At 34.9% G+C, this 19,797-nt stretch overlaps 1 protein-coding gene across 2 annotated transcripts in view; it reads right to left on the reverse strand.

Moving 5' to 3' along the window:
- Positions 1-19,797, reverse strand: part of KCNH7 (potassium voltage-gated channel subfamily H member 7) — a 220,409-nt gene that overhangs the window by 17,029 nt on the left and 183,583 nt on the right. For both annotated transcript variants that reach the window (XM_018072521.3, XM_018072520.3), the window contains 3 exons: positions 11,603-11,855; positions 7,978-8,183; positions 5,270-5,369 (listed from right to left, as the gene is read on the reverse strand). In XM_018072521.3, the coding sequence (XP_017928010.2) occupies positions 5,270-5,369; positions 7,978-8,183; positions 11,603-11,855 (559 nt within the window). The remainder of the gene's footprint in view (positions 1-5,269; positions 5,370-7,977; positions 8,184-11,602; positions 11,856-19,797) is intronic.

The following is a 19,797-nucleotide window of genomic DNA, read 5'->3' on the forward strand; positions in this document are numbered from 1 at the left end:
ATGTTTCCCTTCAAATTTCCCACCTATCTTTAGGACCCCCTACTTACAAATGTACTGTCAGATACGTGTGTGGTATTTGACTAACACCAAGGAAAAATGTTGTCTGTCTAGAAACTATGCAGGAAGATCCCTATTTCTAAGAAAAGTAGGTTACTGGAAGTATTTTAGGAAGGCTAAAACATTTTCTCCTCTCAGTAGTAAAAAGGTTTAGAGTTCTTTTTCTATAATTTTTTTTAATGATAGAAACTTCATTGAATTCCAATTTCATTCATAATTTGGGAGTTCCTAAGTCTGCATTTTATATATATATATACTGTAGACATAGATAGATATAAATACAGATATAACTAATGAAATTCCATCCATATAGCAAGTTCTGGAAATTTTGGTGAAAGGTTCCCGTAGACTAGATAATGATGGAGGAAATGAACTGTACCAGAGAGAGCTGTTTGAATACTGTTCAGTATCAGTGCTGCTTGTGAGGTTTTGGTAAGTTGATGTGTCCTTTACTGTGCTTCCTATCTGACCTATGAAATTTTGGGTGATTCTGGAAATAGGGAACAACAGAAGACACTGAAACCTTCCCCAACCATCATGGACTAAAGTCTGGATAATGTTTCCATAGGGATCCATGTTCCTATTCTTAAATGGACTTAAAAAAGAGCTAGTTTTGAATAACTGAATTTGAGACACATTTTAAAAACCAAGAATTTCAAAGCTGGAGTGAGTATGAAATAATTCATTTATTCTTTTGCGCAATTTTCAGTACAATGAGAAACTAGGGATGGAGGGACAGCCTTTTATCTGTCTGGTTTTGTATCAGCTTTAATGCTAATCAGATAATGATGGAAGGACAATTCTTAATTTATACTTCAGAAAATAATACTATACTTAAAAAATCAGAAATTAAGATTATAACCACCATAACCATGCACTTCAGAATGAAAGGTTGAAGCAGTTCTCCTATCAAGCTTAGATTACTCTTCTCTTTTACAATGAATTTAGCTTTCACTGTAGCACTATTATTACTAATTTTTTTTCTGAAGGATGGCTATAGGTATATGTGACTGGACCCAACATTTTGACCAGATTTGGCCTTTGGAAACAGCCTCTCTGGAAACAAATCCTGGAAACAAGACTCTTCTCTGGAAGCTCCCTGAGATGCCTCCTAGGCACTGTGGTAACAGCAATAACAACAGCAATAATAGGAGCAGATGGAACACTGCGCTGATGGGCTCTCTGTTGACCAGGTACTTTTCTGTTATGGGTTTCATGCTTAAGGTAAGATTTTGGGGACCTGAGGTCTCGTTTCCAGCCATATGCTACCTACCAATATCATAGCTGTTTCCTGGTCATTTAAGGACCTAACACTATAGCCGAATATTAAGAAACTCTTTTCTAATTAAGCCCAAGCCAACTGCATCAGCAAAGTGCTAACAGTTTAACACAGTTAAGTAACAGCTTCAATTTTTCTCCAGATTCTTACCCTACTTTCTTTCTGGGGACACAGCACAGTGCTTGGCTGAGTCATCTGTTTCTAAAGTAACCATTTAGATAAACAACTTGGGGAAGGGGACAAGAATGGGAAAGAACAGGGTCAGGGGGTGTTTCCCCATTATCTTAGAACCACTCCACTTCATAGTTTTAGGTAGGAGAACCAGTTCCTGAAAGGTTTCCTTCTCTTCTATATCCAGAGCCATGGCCTCTGGATACCTTGTGTAATAAAGCTGTGTTAATATGGTTTGGTTTCTTAGCCTGAGCATTACCTACAAGCAATGCACACTTAAGGTAGTTATACTAATCAAAATTCATTTAGAAGTTTATTAGAACTCTGGCTTCTGTGCTTACTTTGAGAACGGATCGGTAGACACTTTTTGAAAAGTCTGGTGAGGAAACATAACTCTTCAAATTAAAATTAAGCACTATATGAGTTTACTTAACAACATTCTAAAAATGAAACACTGCAAGATGTATTTTATATTCCACTTGATTGCTACAGCCTGTGTCAGCATGGGTAAGTGCAAGATCCAGTTTAACAAGATTTTGTGAGAACTTTTTGTGGCCTTTTAAATTCACATCCATGGAACTAAAATTTTCTTGTTATGAGTTTCCTGGGCCAGCTGACACTGGAACTGTCCCAAGAAGATTAAGCATTTAGAGCTAACATTAACAATAAGTTAAAAAAGATACTAGCAGAAGTGATAATGGTGGAACTCTGCAGACGTCTTTTCAGAGCCTCAAGTTTTCAGGCTTTCAGTGAGCCTACTTACACTCTGCATTTTTCACCTGTCTATTGGATTTCATATTCATGTAAACAACTCTAGTAATGTCCCATTCAGCACAGAATAATAGATCTGCATTCAGAACTAGCAGAGAAACAGAAACTTCTTGCCTGAATGTATTTCCCTTGAAATTAGCAAATTCCTGCAGAACTGCTAGAGGAAAATGAGAAATGGGCAAGAAAGGATTGTATTCTGCACTGTTGAAAATGGCAGCTGGATATAGATGGAGCAGCTTGTTGTCCCTCAGTTTTCAGCAAGAGACTAACTTGCCAACCCAGCTGAGAGCTTTGTTTGGAACTGCCAGGCAGGAATGCTGCTAATTTTAAGCAGTCGCAGAGTTTCTTGGCTGACTGTCAAGCATCTATGGCAACTGGCTAAGTCTGCACCTGCACCTGTGCAAGAAGTATCATCCCCCTATTCTGAAAGACCTGCAGTGAATGTCTTTTGGGTGGGAGCAAGTACAAACCACTATCTAGTGTGTATATTAATTTTTGCAGGTGACCTCTTATGGTATTGCAACCCATTCTGGAAGTCAGAGAACAAGCCAGTCTCTTGAATAGTCTTGTACCCTTTAAAATCACATTATGACAGAGCCCTTACTAGTCTTAGCAGCTAAGATCAATTTTCACTGACACAGGTAAGAAATGGTGGAAATATGTGTATGTTGAGTGAGAAGGTCTTGTGTGGAATTGGAAAAATTGGTACTAACTGCAGATGCATAACAGAGAGCTGTGTTGATTTTGGTTTAATCCCTGAAAAACTCATGCAGGAAGTTACCATGGCAACAAGGTCTAAATCAGGCTAGCATGAACTAAAGGCTGAGATAACACAATCCCATTTTTAGCACTCCAAAATGGAGAAAAACCCTGATGATTACACTGAAGATGGAAACAATACAATTTCAAGCTGCATAATATGCTAGAAGGTCAACAGATGAAAGTAAAGAATGCCAGCAAGAAGACCATTCCATGAGCACCCCCAAATAAATACAAAATAATATATCAGAATATAAAAGTGAGAATGTTGGGTGTCTCTATCCTGTTCAAACTGTAGTTCTGAAAACAAAATATGATTGTTAAAAGTAGTGATATAACACATTTTTTTTATCATTTGGCATACTGTGGCCAGAAATGTATTTACCAGCTGTTTGTTCAGGAACTCTGTCTTTTCTACTCCAGTTCTTCTGAAAAACTCTGCAGGATCATCCTCAAATATTTATCATTATAGATTCACTATGGTGGATCAAAATATTATGCCACTCTCTCCTACTTTTAAAGGCTTGAAATCAATAGAATATTACTTTACAAGCCAGTATTACCCCTAGTACTCTACAGCCTCATAGAGGATGTAGGATGGACCACAGAAGAGGACCCTGAAGATCTATGACTGTGAGGTGTCTGCTGCAGCTATGGGAACGTGTAGGGACTCTGAGCAGAGACCAGAGAGGGGCAATAAGGCACTGGGCCAAAAGAATAAACAGTTCTTGCAAAAGACTCTTACAATTTCATCCTTTCCTCGGAAGTCCACTTCACTTCTGTCTAACTCAGACATTACCAGGTGGTATACAATCATTGCCAGGACTAAGGAGCTTGTCGTTAGTCTTGTCTCTTCTTCCCCAATGGTGGAAGTATTTTTTTCAGAGACAAAACACTGGGAAATTATGTTCTTTCAAAAGTAATATAATAAATGTTTCAAAGAGGATGTTCAATGTAGTTGACTGGACAAGAATGATAAAAGCCTAGGGGTCTTGGAACCACATTAACACCTGAGTAGCTTATTTGTAATTCTGCAGCACGCACAGCATGTAAGATCACTTCCATCTTGTCTAGGTAGCAGCATATGTTTTCTCATAAGAAATGTGAAGGTTAGTCAGGCAAAGCACCTCTGTCAACAGATTCTTTGTGAAGAGCAGATTGAATATTTCATGGGGACATTTTCCTGACAGATTTGTTGTCAGTCTTGGCTTCCTGCCCTAAAGATGCTTCTCTGATCAAACAGCAATGTCATTGTTCTGAATAGCCACACTCTGGATTAGAGCCTTTCTTCATCAAGCATTATACTTGCTATGTATGTTTAAAGTGTTCCCATTTATTATCAACTACTCTGCCACTCTATAAATTGGTATTATGCTGTATTTAGGATTGAATTTTAACTGTGGAGTGTAAAAGACAGACATACCAGAAACAGTAATTTATCAGACAAACCATTCAGCCATAAATGTGTGATGTTATTAAAGGAATTGTGTTTTTCCTACATAAACATGAAAATCCTATGAGTATCAGTTTAGCTGTCCTCATGACTGTTGCTGTTTTACCATAGCTACTATCTACAGTTCCTGATATTTAACAGTACTGAATACTAATGAAATAGTTTAATATTTCAATGAATTTTCCTTCATTAGTTCCAAAAGCCACTAAGGCGAATGTAAGCACATAAAACATTACCTGAACTTTTGCCAGGACAACATTTTACATATTACTATATGAATAAAAATTGGACTATGGTGAATCTACTCTGTCCTGAAATATTTTAAAATTTAAAATTTTAAAATATTTTAATTCCAAGGAGAAACACTACCTAGCATTAAGTTCAACAAAGTACTTTTCTGAGGAAATTAAATAATCCAATAGACTAGGTTCTCCAAAGAGTTTAAAACATCCTGTCTCAGAAAATAAATATTGTTTGAGACAATATACATATATATATGTATATTTCAAAGGCACTAAGATAGCTTAATGTTTGAACAGCTCTGCACAGATAGATGTGAAGTCATGGAAGGGTGAAACATCTATCTTCTAGTTCTATTTGAGCATAAGCTCAAATGCACCAAGGGGATAATGCACCAAGTATTTTTACTGCCTAGCTGGATTCTCAAGGGCTGCTGCAGTGACATCCAACATGGGACCCTAATGTACCCAGCATTACCAAGTGAAATACCAATGAATAATGAAGCAGTGCTGTCTAACGTAAGAAATGAAGTTAATTACCTTTCTCTATTTCACTTTGGAAGGACAATTTCCGTCTTCGTAGTTTGCAGTTATCTCCATCTGTATCATTAGTAGTTTGTGATCTTATTACGAGGTCAGACTTGTTTAATGAAATATGAAACAAAATGACAGATTAGTCCCATCTAAGGAGGGCAGGTTTGTAATAGGTGATTGACTATTAATCATGTTCAAGCTTTAAGAAAGGCAATATTACAGTCAGTCTGCATCAACCTCTCCATCCCCAGCTAATGGTATTGCCCCAGGCTAACATTAAAAAGTTTATACAAATTGACCCAAACCAAAAATGTCACCATCTCATGGTGAAATAAAATTAACCTGATAATAAGTTTACATGAAAATACATGTGTTCACGTGTTATTAACTTCCATGAACTTGCACAGATGTGGTTTAAGAACCTCTAACAGAGAATGTACATTATTGCAAGAAGTAACATGGTATCTGATTGCAATTATATTTATATTTAACTACATAGTAATGATTATAAAGCTTAAATTTTACAACAGTAAATATAAGGCTGACAAGCAAGAGGCACTTTATCCCTCATTGTTTTGTCTTTCTAGGCCTTTCCTTCCTCTCTATCAGAGTTAGATCATTCAGATACTTATTCCATACCAGAACCCAATCTTGCCTTTTTTTGTTCATCTTACAGGCTGTGCTTTCTTTCCTTAATAAAACCAAGATGCATTTAACTCTTTTTTCCCCCTACTTATTTAAAACTGAAAAATTTACAAATAAGCAAATATAACACCAGTTGAGCTCTTGGTGTACATACCTATGGCATTGACTTCAACCTACTTCCCTTCTCTGTGCTAGCAAGGTTTCCCATACCCCTGAAGTAAGCAAACTGGCATGTGGGAGAAGGGCAGAGGGAAAGAAGTGGGAAACATTTACATTTTTGCTATTCTGTTCATTGCAAACCTGGTGAGGTTTACAATGGTGGCCCACTGGTAGAATAACTGCAGGATGAAAAAGGTGCTTTTACACAAATAGGAGCATAGGAGCAGGAGTTGAGGCATAAGCACCTATTATTCAGATAATAAATTTAGTGATGTTTTGAAGATGAGAATGTGGTCATTGCATCTTTTGGGGGATGATTTTCTGGATTGCAATAGACAGTGGAAAGTAAGTGGAATTGCTAAAAACTATGATTTTGCAAGCTCGGAAGCATGGGTGAACCTCTCCTCCCTTCTTTGTTTCTGTGAAGAACAGTGATTTTTTTCTTAGTGGCTGGTACAGCAGTAAGAAATAACAACTGATGAATTTCTAAGATACATAAGCAGTGTGAATTTTCTTTGTATTTTACACCACAAAACATAAGATGGATTTTTTTTCAATTTACTCAGATGTAAGAAAAAATTATGATAAAACATTAATGACAATGTAAGCAAGAAGTAATTGCTCAGACTAAAATCATTAATGTGAATTTATCCTCTAAGAATTTTTCAAATATGTGGATATTCACTATTAACTTAAATTTATCACTAGACTATACATTTATTGTATTGTATTTCGGATGTAATTAATAATTATGACCTTTACAATACATAAAAAAAGGATAACTTTGAAAATAAAGAATATAATTGGTCTTTTATTTTCAGAATGATATTTTATTAAAAGGGTTCATCATAAAAAGAAGTGATACTTCTTGTCAGAAGTTATATTTGTTTTAATTTTTTTAAAAATAAAGATCCACAATTAATTAGCAAAGATGTCCCTATCTTTTACAGCCTAAAAATTAGTGCTCTTTTCCCCTTGTTTCTCAGAAGGCCTTTGAGGCCAGAAAAAGTTAGTTCCTTCTCACTCAACCTCTGTTTTCCCTTAAAGTATAGTTGGAAACCACAAAATACCAGTATCTCAGAAATAATGAAGTGGGAACTAGTTATTCTGTGGGCAGTGTAGTCCATGTCTGGTGGTACCTGCAACCTTGTAGGGAAGGCTTTAGCCTCAGTAGCACGAGCTCGGCAATTGCCTTTCCCCACTCCCTTTTTGGCCAAACGTCCACTTTCTTTCCCAAGTCAGACTCACCCTGTCAGTCTGAAATAAGGAAACGCTGGTGATTTTTTTTACTTTCTTGAAGATGCAATTTGTGCAAAAGGGAACATTTAAGACTGTCACTGTGGTAAAAAAGAGACGAAGAAATCCTTGCAAATATGAAGACTGACTGAAATTTGAAAAGGCCCTTGTAAATTTTTAGTCTCCTAGGAGGTAGAGTGCACTCCAAGATAAGAGAATTAACAATTCATGTTTGAAAGGCAATTAAATATTTTCTATTGCTATACACAGAATGAATCTGGATAATCTGATTTATCCTTATTTTATGGATGTACAATTATATTTAGTGTCAAAAGTTCCCCTTGTGGTGACCTAGGCTATAGTCATCTGAAAAAAGCCATATTTTCCATGGCTTTAACAAAATCCCTCTGGGTGAAGCTTTAATACTATTTAAATATAGAACCAAATCCTGTTAGATTAACATCATCTGAATAATTTCATTGACTTCTGCCATGTTTAACTGACTTCGGTAGGAGAAATCAGGTGAGTATATTTTTTTAATATAGGATTTTGCCTCAGGATTTTAGCTTTTAATTTTTCTAACCTTGGTTATTCGAATGCCATTTTGAAGTTTTGTTACTGAGGGACAGATTTGGCCCAGTATGAAGAAAAAAACCCACACTTATTATATGTACCTTTGCAGTTTCATCTCTCAGATTAAAGGTCAATTCTAGATTGGTGAGGAAGAGATCAGAAAATTCAGGGTACATATCCAAAACTTCTAGCAGATCTTCTCTCTGGATCTTATGTAAGTCACAGTAAGTTAAAGCTCTCACATCTGCATTTGACTTTCCTGGTTTTGCATAAAGATGTACCATCTCTCCAAAAATATCATTTTTCCCTGCAGAGAGAAAATTAGATGGAGATTATTATTTTAAACATGAACAAACCATTAAATTGAATGATATATTTCTTTATAATAGTGGCATAGAATACTTGATTTTACATTAAGTGATACAATTAGATTACCATTGAACATGTATTTTTGTAAAGAAAAAGTAAAATCATTAAATATTAAAAGTGAAAGTATCAAAATCAATGAAAATGCATAGGCATATAACTGGACGAAGTGAAAGCAAAATCTAGTTTCATCACAACTTTTCTTCAGTTTCATCAAAACAGCATGACTAGAGCAGTTTCCTTTGTTCTTTCTTTAAAAAACATTATTTGCTGGCTTAAATCACATTGTTAGATGACAAAAATGCAATTCCTACTGTTCAGTCCAGTACAGGAGCTATCTAGCCTGTAATATCATTTTGTTAAGAATTACATGAAGGAGCTGACCACACTTGAAATACATTTTAGTAGAAAATTACTGAGCATTTATATTTTTCAGAGGGAATGCAAAACTTCTAAGATGCAGAAGTTGTTTTGAAGATGCTCTCTAAATGTGGCTGCCTCTGTTTCGATACCATTACAATCCTTTCAGTCAATGTTGCCACATTCACATTATCTGCTTGTTAAAATTGTCATCTCTATTTAACTGTTCAGTTTTGCCAAATCTTCACCTGACTTTCATCAATGCAGAGCAGCTGCAGCCATAGACCAGTGAAAATATCCTCTAAAGTAAGAGTTTCAGGCCTTACCAAATGGAGTTTGGGGGGAAAGTAGGACGATGCTTGTGGAAAAAAATAGTGGTCATAGCAAGGGCAAAACAGCAGACTGGTAAAGAAGAACACAGGGATGATTCTGCCTCCCTGTTAAACATTTGTGTGTTTTACATTATGTTACTAAGAGTAGTTCTGATTTCTCCAATTTCTAAAAAGGAAGCTGAAAACTGGGTGAGCAAGCAGCTAAAAAATGTAAAAAATAATTTAAGGATTGATTTACAGTAAGTATCTTAAAGAACATAGGAAGATTAAGAGATAACCTGGTTATATTGCATAGATTGTTTAGAGAAAAAATTACTTGGGAGGCAATGCTTCTAGAATACAAGAAAGAATGCCTAGCAAGAACCAATGGAAAGAAATTGAAGAAAGAAAATTTTATACTGGAAATAAAGCATATATATTAAAAAAAAAAGATTATTTACCATGGAAATAAACCGCCAATGAAAGCAATCATTTTTTCATCTCTATGTCTTCAAATCAAAACCTATTGCTTTTCTTTCATCAAACAGAGTTATAAGATATAACAGATAGTTAAAGGTATGAAATGTAACAGGAATCAGTGACATAACAGGGATTAGAAAACATAGTCCTTCTGGCCTAAATGTTTATGAATGCAGAGGTCCCTATTCAAGGCATATAACACCTTTTCTGCAGTAAGAGTATTGACATGGTTGCAGTATTTTTATATCTTGTCTGCAAAGCTGAAAGAGATGGTAGATTCCAGAGGCATTTTATTTTCTAAGGATTTGACATAGAATTACTGTTGTCATGTCAGTACTGATCAGACTTAACTCATCCACATCAGACAGTGCTGATAATTTGAGAAAAGCTGTGGGAAAACCCCCAACATTTCTCAGAAAACTCTTTGATGAAATTGCAATACTTGTTAAGAGTGAAAACTTCACGTTACCTCTGTTGGACTCAAGTCTTTTCAGCCCCAGAGGACAAAGCATTGAGTGTTTTGCATGTCCATTTCTGTGTGTACATTTTTCATAAAAAGCAACTACCTAAAAATATTTGGCTAGGTATTGATAAACTTTGTTAGGTTTCTGTGTGATTTCATTGCAGAGTAATTTTCATTCATTTCTATTCTTTGCAGATTCTTCAAGATACCACAAACTCATTAACTGGAGCCAACTTATCTTGCCTCATGGATCATGCAACAGATGTGAGCTCATAGAGTACTTTTGGCTGCAGTTGTGCACACCTGTTTTTCTGTCTGAACTACCATTCGCTTGCAGAGTGGGGCTCCAAACTGCAGTCCCTGGTGCAGCTGTAGGCTGGAAGTGGCATTGCCTTGTAAACACTTGGGTTTCTGCTGCAGTGTGAGACCATAGGGATCTAATGTGCTTAACGTGAACACTTGAGCGGTCTGCATCCTTGGCCCAGGAAGAAATTGATGAATTCATAAAGTTGTCACTTTTCTTGATTGCGAGTGCTAAAGAAATTTACACATTTTTGATATAAGAGATGAACTCCTTGATGAACCACACTGCTCATAATCAGGAACACTTAGACAGGTAAGTAAAAAACCTCAGTGTGTTATATTTGCATGCTTCCTACTTTGCTTGTGCCTAAAGCAAACTCAGCTGATGAGATGGAACAGCATGAGATGACACATTATCTTGATGACACTATCTAAACCTAGGGAAGGATTGCTTTAGACATATCTTTGTTCTGCTCACATACCAACCCTGTGGATACTAGCAGAATAATCAGTTTCAAGTGGACTAATAGCAACATAGTGCCACCAGTCCATATCTTGCTTCAGCTGCTTTTTTGACTGTAAGTTCCTACAGTGACTGATAAACAGAAAGGAAAACATATGAATGACATTACATATGTTACATGACTAGTTTAGGCTTCTGTACAGCAAAATCATCTACTCAATTACTCTTTGCATTCTTATTATTTAATACGAAATTGGAGAAATAAATCTGTAGTCCTCTTTAGGTAGGGTTTTAGTTATTTTACTTTTAAAATTACTGTAGCTAATGAAGTCTTATTGGTTTTACATGAGAGTTATCACCAGTTGCAGGTGAACTCCAAGATGGACTGAGCATTGCCCTGAGCCAACTTCATTAGGAAAGAAACTAAGTAATTCACTATGCTATGCAAAAAAGAACATGTTAACAATATAGCAGAATATACTGGTGTTCTTACACCTAGATCAGATTAATCTATTATTCCCTTCTATTTCTATATGCCCAGTGGGCAGAAACAGACATTTGTGAAAACCTTTAGAAGACATTTTGAATGCCTGAAGTAGATTCTTCCAGTTAGCGTATAAGGTGGTCTATGTGTCTCAATACCCTCATCACTGTTCAAGAAAAGGGTGTCCTTGACTTTGATTCTTGCAGCATGATCAGAACTGGAATAAATGGATATCTGCTTTCTCTCAACTTGCAGCTTACCATTTACCTAGGGATGTATCTGACTAAAGATAAATCTTTAGATATCCAAAATTATGAGCTCTGTGGTACACATGAATTATTACAATAATGTAAACTTTTCTCCTTAAATCATTTCATTACTTGATTTTAAATAAGAGTAAGTAAAATATTCACAGTTTTCCTTCCTCAGGAACAGCTATGAATACTTCTTTCCAAATCTATGACTCTTTTAACATGTCTTGTAATAATCTACTTACCAAGGATGGCTACAACAATGTCACTCTTAAGGATTTCAATAGAGCCTCTCGACACAAAGTAAAGAGCAGTGAGAACATCTCCACAGTGCACTAAAGTGTCTCCAGGAGGAGCATGTGTTGTCTTAAATTTCATAGCCAAAGCTCGAAGACAGCCTTTACTGGCCCCCCGGAAAGCTTTGCAATTCTGAAGTAAATTTTGGTTGAGGTGCAGACAAATGTCAGCTTGTAAGCATTCTGGAAACCCCTTCAGGACCTGGAAAGGCAAGAATAAGGATTTCATGCGAATGCTGTGAAAATTCCTTTATATAATTTTTATGTTTTCTTCCTGGACAAAAAGAAAGAAGTGACATACAGATAGATGTGGCTCTAAGAGCTGTCAGAGTATTAACATTCAACAAGTGCATATCGTAATCTATATTGCAAAGTTATACGTGTATATTAATGTAAATACTAATCTATATAGTGATTACAAAATATGCTATTAAGCTTTGTTTCATTACAACAGAGTATCAAGGTGTATGAATGAACATACCACAGTAAAATAACAAATAAAACAGTTAAAGGGAGAGTCTTGACTGAATTTCACACCTATTTGGACTAACATCTCTATTTCTTTTTTATTAATTATAAAAGTACTATGTTTATCATAAGAGATGTTTTTGCTGAAATAACCATGACATTTGTAAAATGAGAGCTATCTCAACATCAGGTATTTTTCAAAAGGAGGCCATTTTATTAGGATTTTCATGTTAAATATATTCTGCTTGTGGGACTTGGATTTTTATCAGAAAAAGCAGCAGGAGCCACTGAAACAAAGATGTAATGCAGATTTACATAGGCAGATGATTAGTTCAGCAAACCACAGGGCTAGTTGCTGTGGTCCTTGCTCGTGTCTTACTCAGAACAATGGGAGTTTGCCTGAAGTAGAACCATGGGACTCCTCTTGGCTACCATGGCAACATTTTAATTTTGTTTAGAAGGAAAGAAGTGAGCTATTTACAATGTGCTCATTATGTGTGAGCTTTTATAAATTGTCTAGGATAATATTACCTCTGATTCCTTTAAAAAACATAAAGATTTCTGCTACTGACTTCATGGGAGTACTGCCCACCTTGTGACTGCCTGCTGACACATTATCAGGCATTACCCTTCCTTTGTTAAATCCTGTATTCTGCTGTCAAAGATGTGAATGGGATATGACTGGCTACAACTGTTGCATATTTCTAAAGGCAAAACCTGTACTGATGCTATAAGTCTTATGAATATGTGAACAGGATGTGTCTTTTTGTTATTAGAGCAGTCTATTAATTCATTACTCTTTATCCTCTGCATTATTTTTCTATAAATGTGCAAATATTTCCTCACAGAAAAAAAGATATATACAAAATTATTAACTTGTTGCTATATTAATTTCTACTTCAGCACAATAAAGGTCTGTGCACTCACTCTTTTTGCACAAAGACATTCAGAACTCATGTCCCTTCCTAATGAAGAAGATGAACACATTTCTGATATGAGGTTTCTGTCCACACAAGCCAGGCTATGTTTTACAAATGAAATATTAGTACCTTGAATTGAGTTGAAATGTTTCTATGATTGTTAATGGAAATCAATGCTGTGAAATAACAAACAGAATGTTTTAATAAATATATACAAAATTTTATGAGCTTTAGGGCATTACCACATGAAATTTATACATCCTCAGAAAAAGCCAACATTCAACAACAGTAAGCAAAAGAAAATATGATAAATGAAAAGATTCTGTGGTGCCACTCTGTTTTCAGTATCTATCACACCCATAGAAATATCTTAGTATCCAATTATGCTTTTTATTTTAATGCTATTATATTCAAAGAAAAAGGCTGTAGATTGTATCAACTTATTTGCTGAATGACACTGAGAAACTGATAAACAAATGCGTCTGTCAAATGATACAAAGTTGGGGAAATATTGCCAGTGTTTATTTTGAAATTGTTCTCTAGTCATGTGAATATAGAAGATCTGTTAAGAATTAAGTAGTATGCTATACATCTATCTGAATAAAATTTAAAAGAGCTCCATTTCTATAGGATGCAAAATAGGAAATGTATTTTGAATTCAGAAGTACTTACAAGAAAAGGTATTTTAATTGTTAGAAAGTCAGAAGCACAACTTAGAATAAATTGTATTAATTTTTCACATCAGCTGTTTACCTCATTTCTCAAGGAATTGTATTTTACCATTAAGCAAAAACCATGAAGGCCATGTGTGTTAGTTTATATTTCTGAAGATATTTTGGATATCCTTTTAAAGAAACAATTATTTTTATAATTAATTTATACTTAACATGAAACTGTTCTAAAATCATTGCATATTAGTTAATAGTTATTTATATGCCAATAACATCTGAAAGACACCAGCCTCCATTCAAGTATCTGTGACTAAAAAGTCCCTGCCCCATGGAGCTTACACTCTAAAATAGTTTTATACATCAGAGAGGAAAGACATTTACTCTTTAATACCACAATTTTCAAATGTTTAGAAGGAAAACAAAATAACATTGATTTCCAATAATTATTCCATCAGTACAAGCTGGGAAATGCAAGAAAGAAGCTAATTTGAAAATAAATTTGTTAAAACATTCTTATAAACTACATTGTTAAAATGAGCTTACCATATCATGCACATTGTATGTAGTGAGGTATTTAATCTAAGTCCAGTAGCTGACACTATATGGAATTTGATGTTTCCAAACTAAGTTTTATGTTGTGCATTACAGACAACACTTTGCCAACCCAAACCTCCATGTACACTTCCTATTTTTAGATTTTCATTACTGAAATTATTGTATTGAAAATTATGCTATTATAAAATGAGAATCAACATTAATACAGTATGTATACACAAACTGCCCTCTCTAAATACTAGAAAGTCATCCATGTAGTCTTCAAAATCTTAAGATTAACTTAAAAATAACCTAACTCATTCCATTTCACTTCTTTTCACTTGTTGTGTGGTTTTGGAGTCTTTAAACACATTTAAGTTACACTCCAATGTGACAAGAAAAATTCTTGAAATTATATGAATTCAAGATTAGGTAATGCAAAAAATAAAATAATTGAAAATTATAAAGCTGTAAATACTTTTTAATAAAATTATCATAAATGAAAATCCCAAACTAATAAATTGTTTGAATACAGTGTGAGTTTCTATCGCTGCATTCTTTCCTAATATGTTTCTGTAGTTATGCTCAATATCTCTTCAGTTGTGATTCCACCAGGCCCTGATGAGAAAAATTATGTATTCTCATGGTTAGAATCATGTTTGGCATCAGAACTCATGAGATCAAGAGATACACATAGATATTTTAAAAAGATGCGTAATGAGACATAAAATCAGCTTTAACTGCCCCCCCCCAAAAAAAAAAAAAAAGAGAATCACTTAGGATACTGTGACCATAGGCTCCAGTTGTCTCTCATTGATGGTTATGAAGCCCAAGTTCAGTTATCTCTTCCTATCTGGAATAAAACTTATTTATTGTCAAATAATGTTGATTTATCTCTGTGGCATGCTTAGAGAGGAGGAAAACGTCATTCAGAGAGATGTAAAACATTTTACATGGAATTGCAATTTAGTTAGGATAGTAGGGACCTGATTCATACTGCCTTGAAGACTGTGATCTTTTGCAAGAGGAGAGAAGTCCAGCTGCGTTAACTTCTCTTTTTCAAGATGACAACAAAGTATCACTCACCCTTGTATCAGACACATTTGTGACAACAGAATTGGACACATCTTTGTACCTTAACCTCAGATGACAAATAATTGTTTGGGGCAATGATAACCTTGAGTTTTTTTGGATAAATTAAAAAATTCATGACAATTTTTAGATTTTCTGTCCTCAGTTCTGGAACGGGTATTGACATCTGTACCACAGAAACTATTTAGAAAGTATCCAAACTGAAGCAAATTAGGATATTAGCTACAATAATTATCATTAAACATGGATATACCACATTCCATACCAACAGAATCAGAGAATCGTTGAGGTTGGAAAGAACTTCTGGTTGGCAGGGTTGACTGGTCCAATTCCCTGCTGAAGCAGGGCTGCTTAGAGCTGGTAACCCAAGGCAATGTCCAGATGGCTTTTGAATACCTCCAAACGGAGACACCACAACCTCTCTGGGCAACTTGTACCAGTGCTCAGTCATCCTCACAGTAAAATGTGTTTTCTGATGTTTGGACGAAACCTCCTGTTTCAGTGTGTGGCCATTTCCTCTGGTCCTGTCATGAAGCACCACTGAAAGAGCCTGGTTCCACCTTCTTTACACCCTCCCTTCATGTGTTTGTTTACATCGATGAGATCCCCTGTGATCATCCACTTCTCCAGACTGGCTGAACAGTCCCAGCTCTCTTGGCCTTTCCAAGCATGAGAGATGATTCAGTCCCTGCAGCCTGGCAGTCAAACGTATTCCTTTAATTCTGCATATAATCTTTTGTCACACATTTTCTCTCTTGAAATATAGGTAGGATAAAACAATAAATGCCAGGAAGCAGTTGAAGAAAGCACAGGAGGACTCTTGTGTGTTGTGTGTCTGTTTGGGGTATTTTGAAACTAGTTTTGAATAAGGCTTTCTTGTCCTAGAATCAGTCAGACTTGCTTATGAGTGGCAGGCATCCAGCACATAGTTGCAGGGTAGCTAGTCTTTTGGGATCTATTTTTCAGTATCAAGATAGGTCAATTAGGTGGGATGCTTATGAGGGGCATATGGTGGGAAAGATAAAGGTAAGTCTCTCAAGTTCATGTGACAATTTAAGATGTCATAAACTGAAAAAGGAATTCTGGTCCTTTCCCACATTATTGGTTTATTCCTGACTTGTCTTGATCTCTCCTTGTGGAATGGTTTAAGAAACTGATCCTTGCAAAAACTAACACAGCAAAAAATTTCAGCAGTTGAAGGTACAAAGAGGCAGAAACAAATACAGTTTGTGTCATGACTACAAATACTTAATCTCTATTTGGTTCCCACTTGCGTAGCAGAGTCCTCAGTGTATGCTGACACTGGCATCACTAAATGCTAAGTAAAGTTCCCCAAATACTTGAATAATAAAATTTGAATTTTGTATTGAAAATTAAATTTTTTATTAGTTTCTTATGTAAGAATTAGTGAAATTAATATTAATTCATATATTTGATGAAATAATTGATATATTTAATTTTCATCTTTCTGCCATGTAATTTTAAGGCTAATCTGAGCCTCTTTAGCTGTGCAAATTGCGCTGCATAGATTTTGAGTTAGGACGTCTGTCCCCCAGTAGCTGTTTCCTCTGATGGAGAGTAGTGTGGGATTTAGTTCTGCCACAAACATTTGACTGTCAGATTTTCATAACATCTTCATCTAGGCTAAGCATTTCTGTGATTCAGCAGCTTTATTTCCAGCAAAAAATTAAATTTTACTATTTGTCTGATAATTAATTACAGAAATGAACTGTTTCCATGAATAGAAGGTCAAAACATTTCCAAGGGCTTTCACCATTTAGAAAAGAATGAACAAGGTCACAGGTGGCAATAATTGTGCTCCAGCAGCTCTTGTGTTCCAGATATAATAAAGATTATTAGAGGCTTTTCTGAAAAAGCCTTGTCTTCATACAGAGATTTTTTTTTAAATTTTCAGTATATGAAGGAGTTCCTTACAACAGCTGAGAGAGAAGTGAAGCAGTGTGTGATGATGATGATGAGCTAATTCGCCTTTCAACGAGATTGAAGTCTGACAACCTTATCAAGAATTAGAATCTTTTCAGTCATTGTCACAACACAGATGTGTGATGTTTTATGTTGAAATTAGTGGAGCTGCAGTGAATCACTCTTCTATAATCTTATTTCACTTTCTGAATACATCTGAAAGGTGATCTCTGAAACATGACATATTGCTGAATGAGGAAGATAGAAAATTATTTCAGTTTCTTCAACTGTTGACTCCTGTATCAACAGAAAAGTTCAAAGTCCGTAGAAGTTGGAAAGTGACCAGATCTGTATACTTCCAAAAATACGATAGTTGAAAAATTCATAATTCCTCTTGGTTTTGAGACTTCAGACCACAAAATACAATGCAGTGGGAGACTGATAAAGGATCATTTAGCAATAGATGGACACTCTTGAGAATCTTTTTTTTTCTCTAGGGTCTTCTTTTCTGTTACTTAATTCAATGCAGACATTCATGTTTTTTAAATGGTCTTATTACAGAAAATGAAAGAACAGATTTACAGCTAATTATGTCTGAGGTACTTTCTGACTGGTATGTCTTATGATTTCCTTCTGACATATAGACAAACAGCAGTACCCCTTTCCAACACGATGACACATTACTTCTCTCTAACCATTTACTACTCATTTTTTTTTTTCAAACACATCTAATTTGCATTACCCTTCTGATGGTACAAAAAACTTCTCATTGCTATTTTTGAAATTTAATTTACTTTTATAATTCTCTGCTTCAAATATATTACTGGCAGTGCTTTTATTGGTAGAATTGTTTTTGTTGTAAGAAGTGCTCACAGTGGGAGGAAAAGCAAGAATAAAAAATGTAACGATGTCAATCAGGTAGGTACCAGTGGCCAATTTCTTACAAAAGATGCCTTAACAAATCAATGGTGAACCTGCCCTTTATTTGCTACAGTAGCATTGCTGGTTCAAGATAGGTGTGTGCTCTGCTGGCTAAGACAATTTATCACAAAGGTGAAATTAATCATTTCCTTGGATATTTGCAGGAGAAGTCATAAATTTATGCATAAAATTTCTGACTTGCTCTCTTCTTCCATGGTACTGGAAGAAGAAAACCCAAAATAAAAAACCATCTGTCCCACATCCAAAATTTTCATTAATGTGTACAGTTGACTAAACACTTTTCAAAGCTTGTCCCACATATTTACTTCAAATATTACATATTTGAACTCTCTTCAAATATGAAATAAACCAATAAAGCTCTTCAGATGCACAGAAGATCCATGGAAAGAAGGGGTGGGACAGAATTGTAAAAATTCATGCAGAACTTAAAAAAGTATTTCAAACACTAAATACGTAATCTTTTTAGGGTAAGCATCATAGGCATGCTATTATCAGTGCTGGACTGATAACATGGGAATGAAAGGGAAAAAAGAAGGCAAAGAGAGTTTAGGAAAAACAGAACAGGATACTTTAAAAAATAAAAAGAGATTGAATCTTTGGGACAGGTGGCATCTTTCATGAAACAATATGCGTTGTAAAGATTATTTTATATAATTTGACTTTGCCAGTGTATATCATAGGGATATGATTTAAATTATGCCTATTCTATAGATCAAGATTTTTATCCAGATTAAAATAAATCCCATATCCTGTTTATCCAGTCCATGCATAATTATGTGGAACTGTTCTTAATCAAAATACATTATGTAATGGAACATAATCAAAAAGATGTAGAAATGAAGCAGAAGGGAGCAAATGAACAAATAAACAAGGTTCTCAGCATATTTCACCTGCAGGTCTTTAGAGCTAATTTTGAATTTAACCATTTCAAATGACCAAAAAGAATTATCTTCTGTTTTTTTTATCTAAGTGGTAGGATTTTGTTTAGAAAATCAAGTTTAGTCTTAGTGCAGTACTACTTCTGAGTTCATAAGGGTTTCTGTTTAATTTCATTTATTATTTTCCATTTTTCCTGAATTCTTAAATATATTAATGGAGATAATTTAAAGCACCTTTTGAAATATATTCTCCAATTTTATATATATATATATGAGTATGTGTGTGTATATGTTGTATGTACATATATATATATAAAATGTAAATTAATACGCATTTCATATTTCAAAGGAGAAAGAGGACTACATTTTTGATTTTTCAGTCATGAAATAATAATAAAAAATATATTGGATGAAATTCTACCTTCAGATATTTGCAAAAAATCTCCAAGTAAATATTGGCAGGAATCAAACATTTGTGGCATTGAGGACAGTATTAGCCCTTTTTGTGTAAATGCAAATATTTCATGCAAAATTAGTAAATAACACATGCAAGTCCAACTCATATGCACATGGCTTATAATCAAGAAAACTTCATTGGTGCTTATGCTAACATGCATATATGGTTTGAACCAAGAGCATTCACAGAAAGGAAAATGCAGTATGATCAGCAGCATGGCAACTTTGTCAGAGTGACATTCCTACAGAGCAACTATCTA

Source organism: Manacus vitellinus, unplaced genomic scaffold, assembly GCF_001715985.3.
Source record: "Manacus vitellinus isolate BGI_N305 unplaced genomic scaffold, ASM171598v3 scaffold_22_pilon, whole genome shotgun sequence".
NCBI classification, from domain to species: Eukaryota; Metazoa; Chordata; class Aves; order Passeriformes; family Pipridae; genus Manacus; species Manacus vitellinus.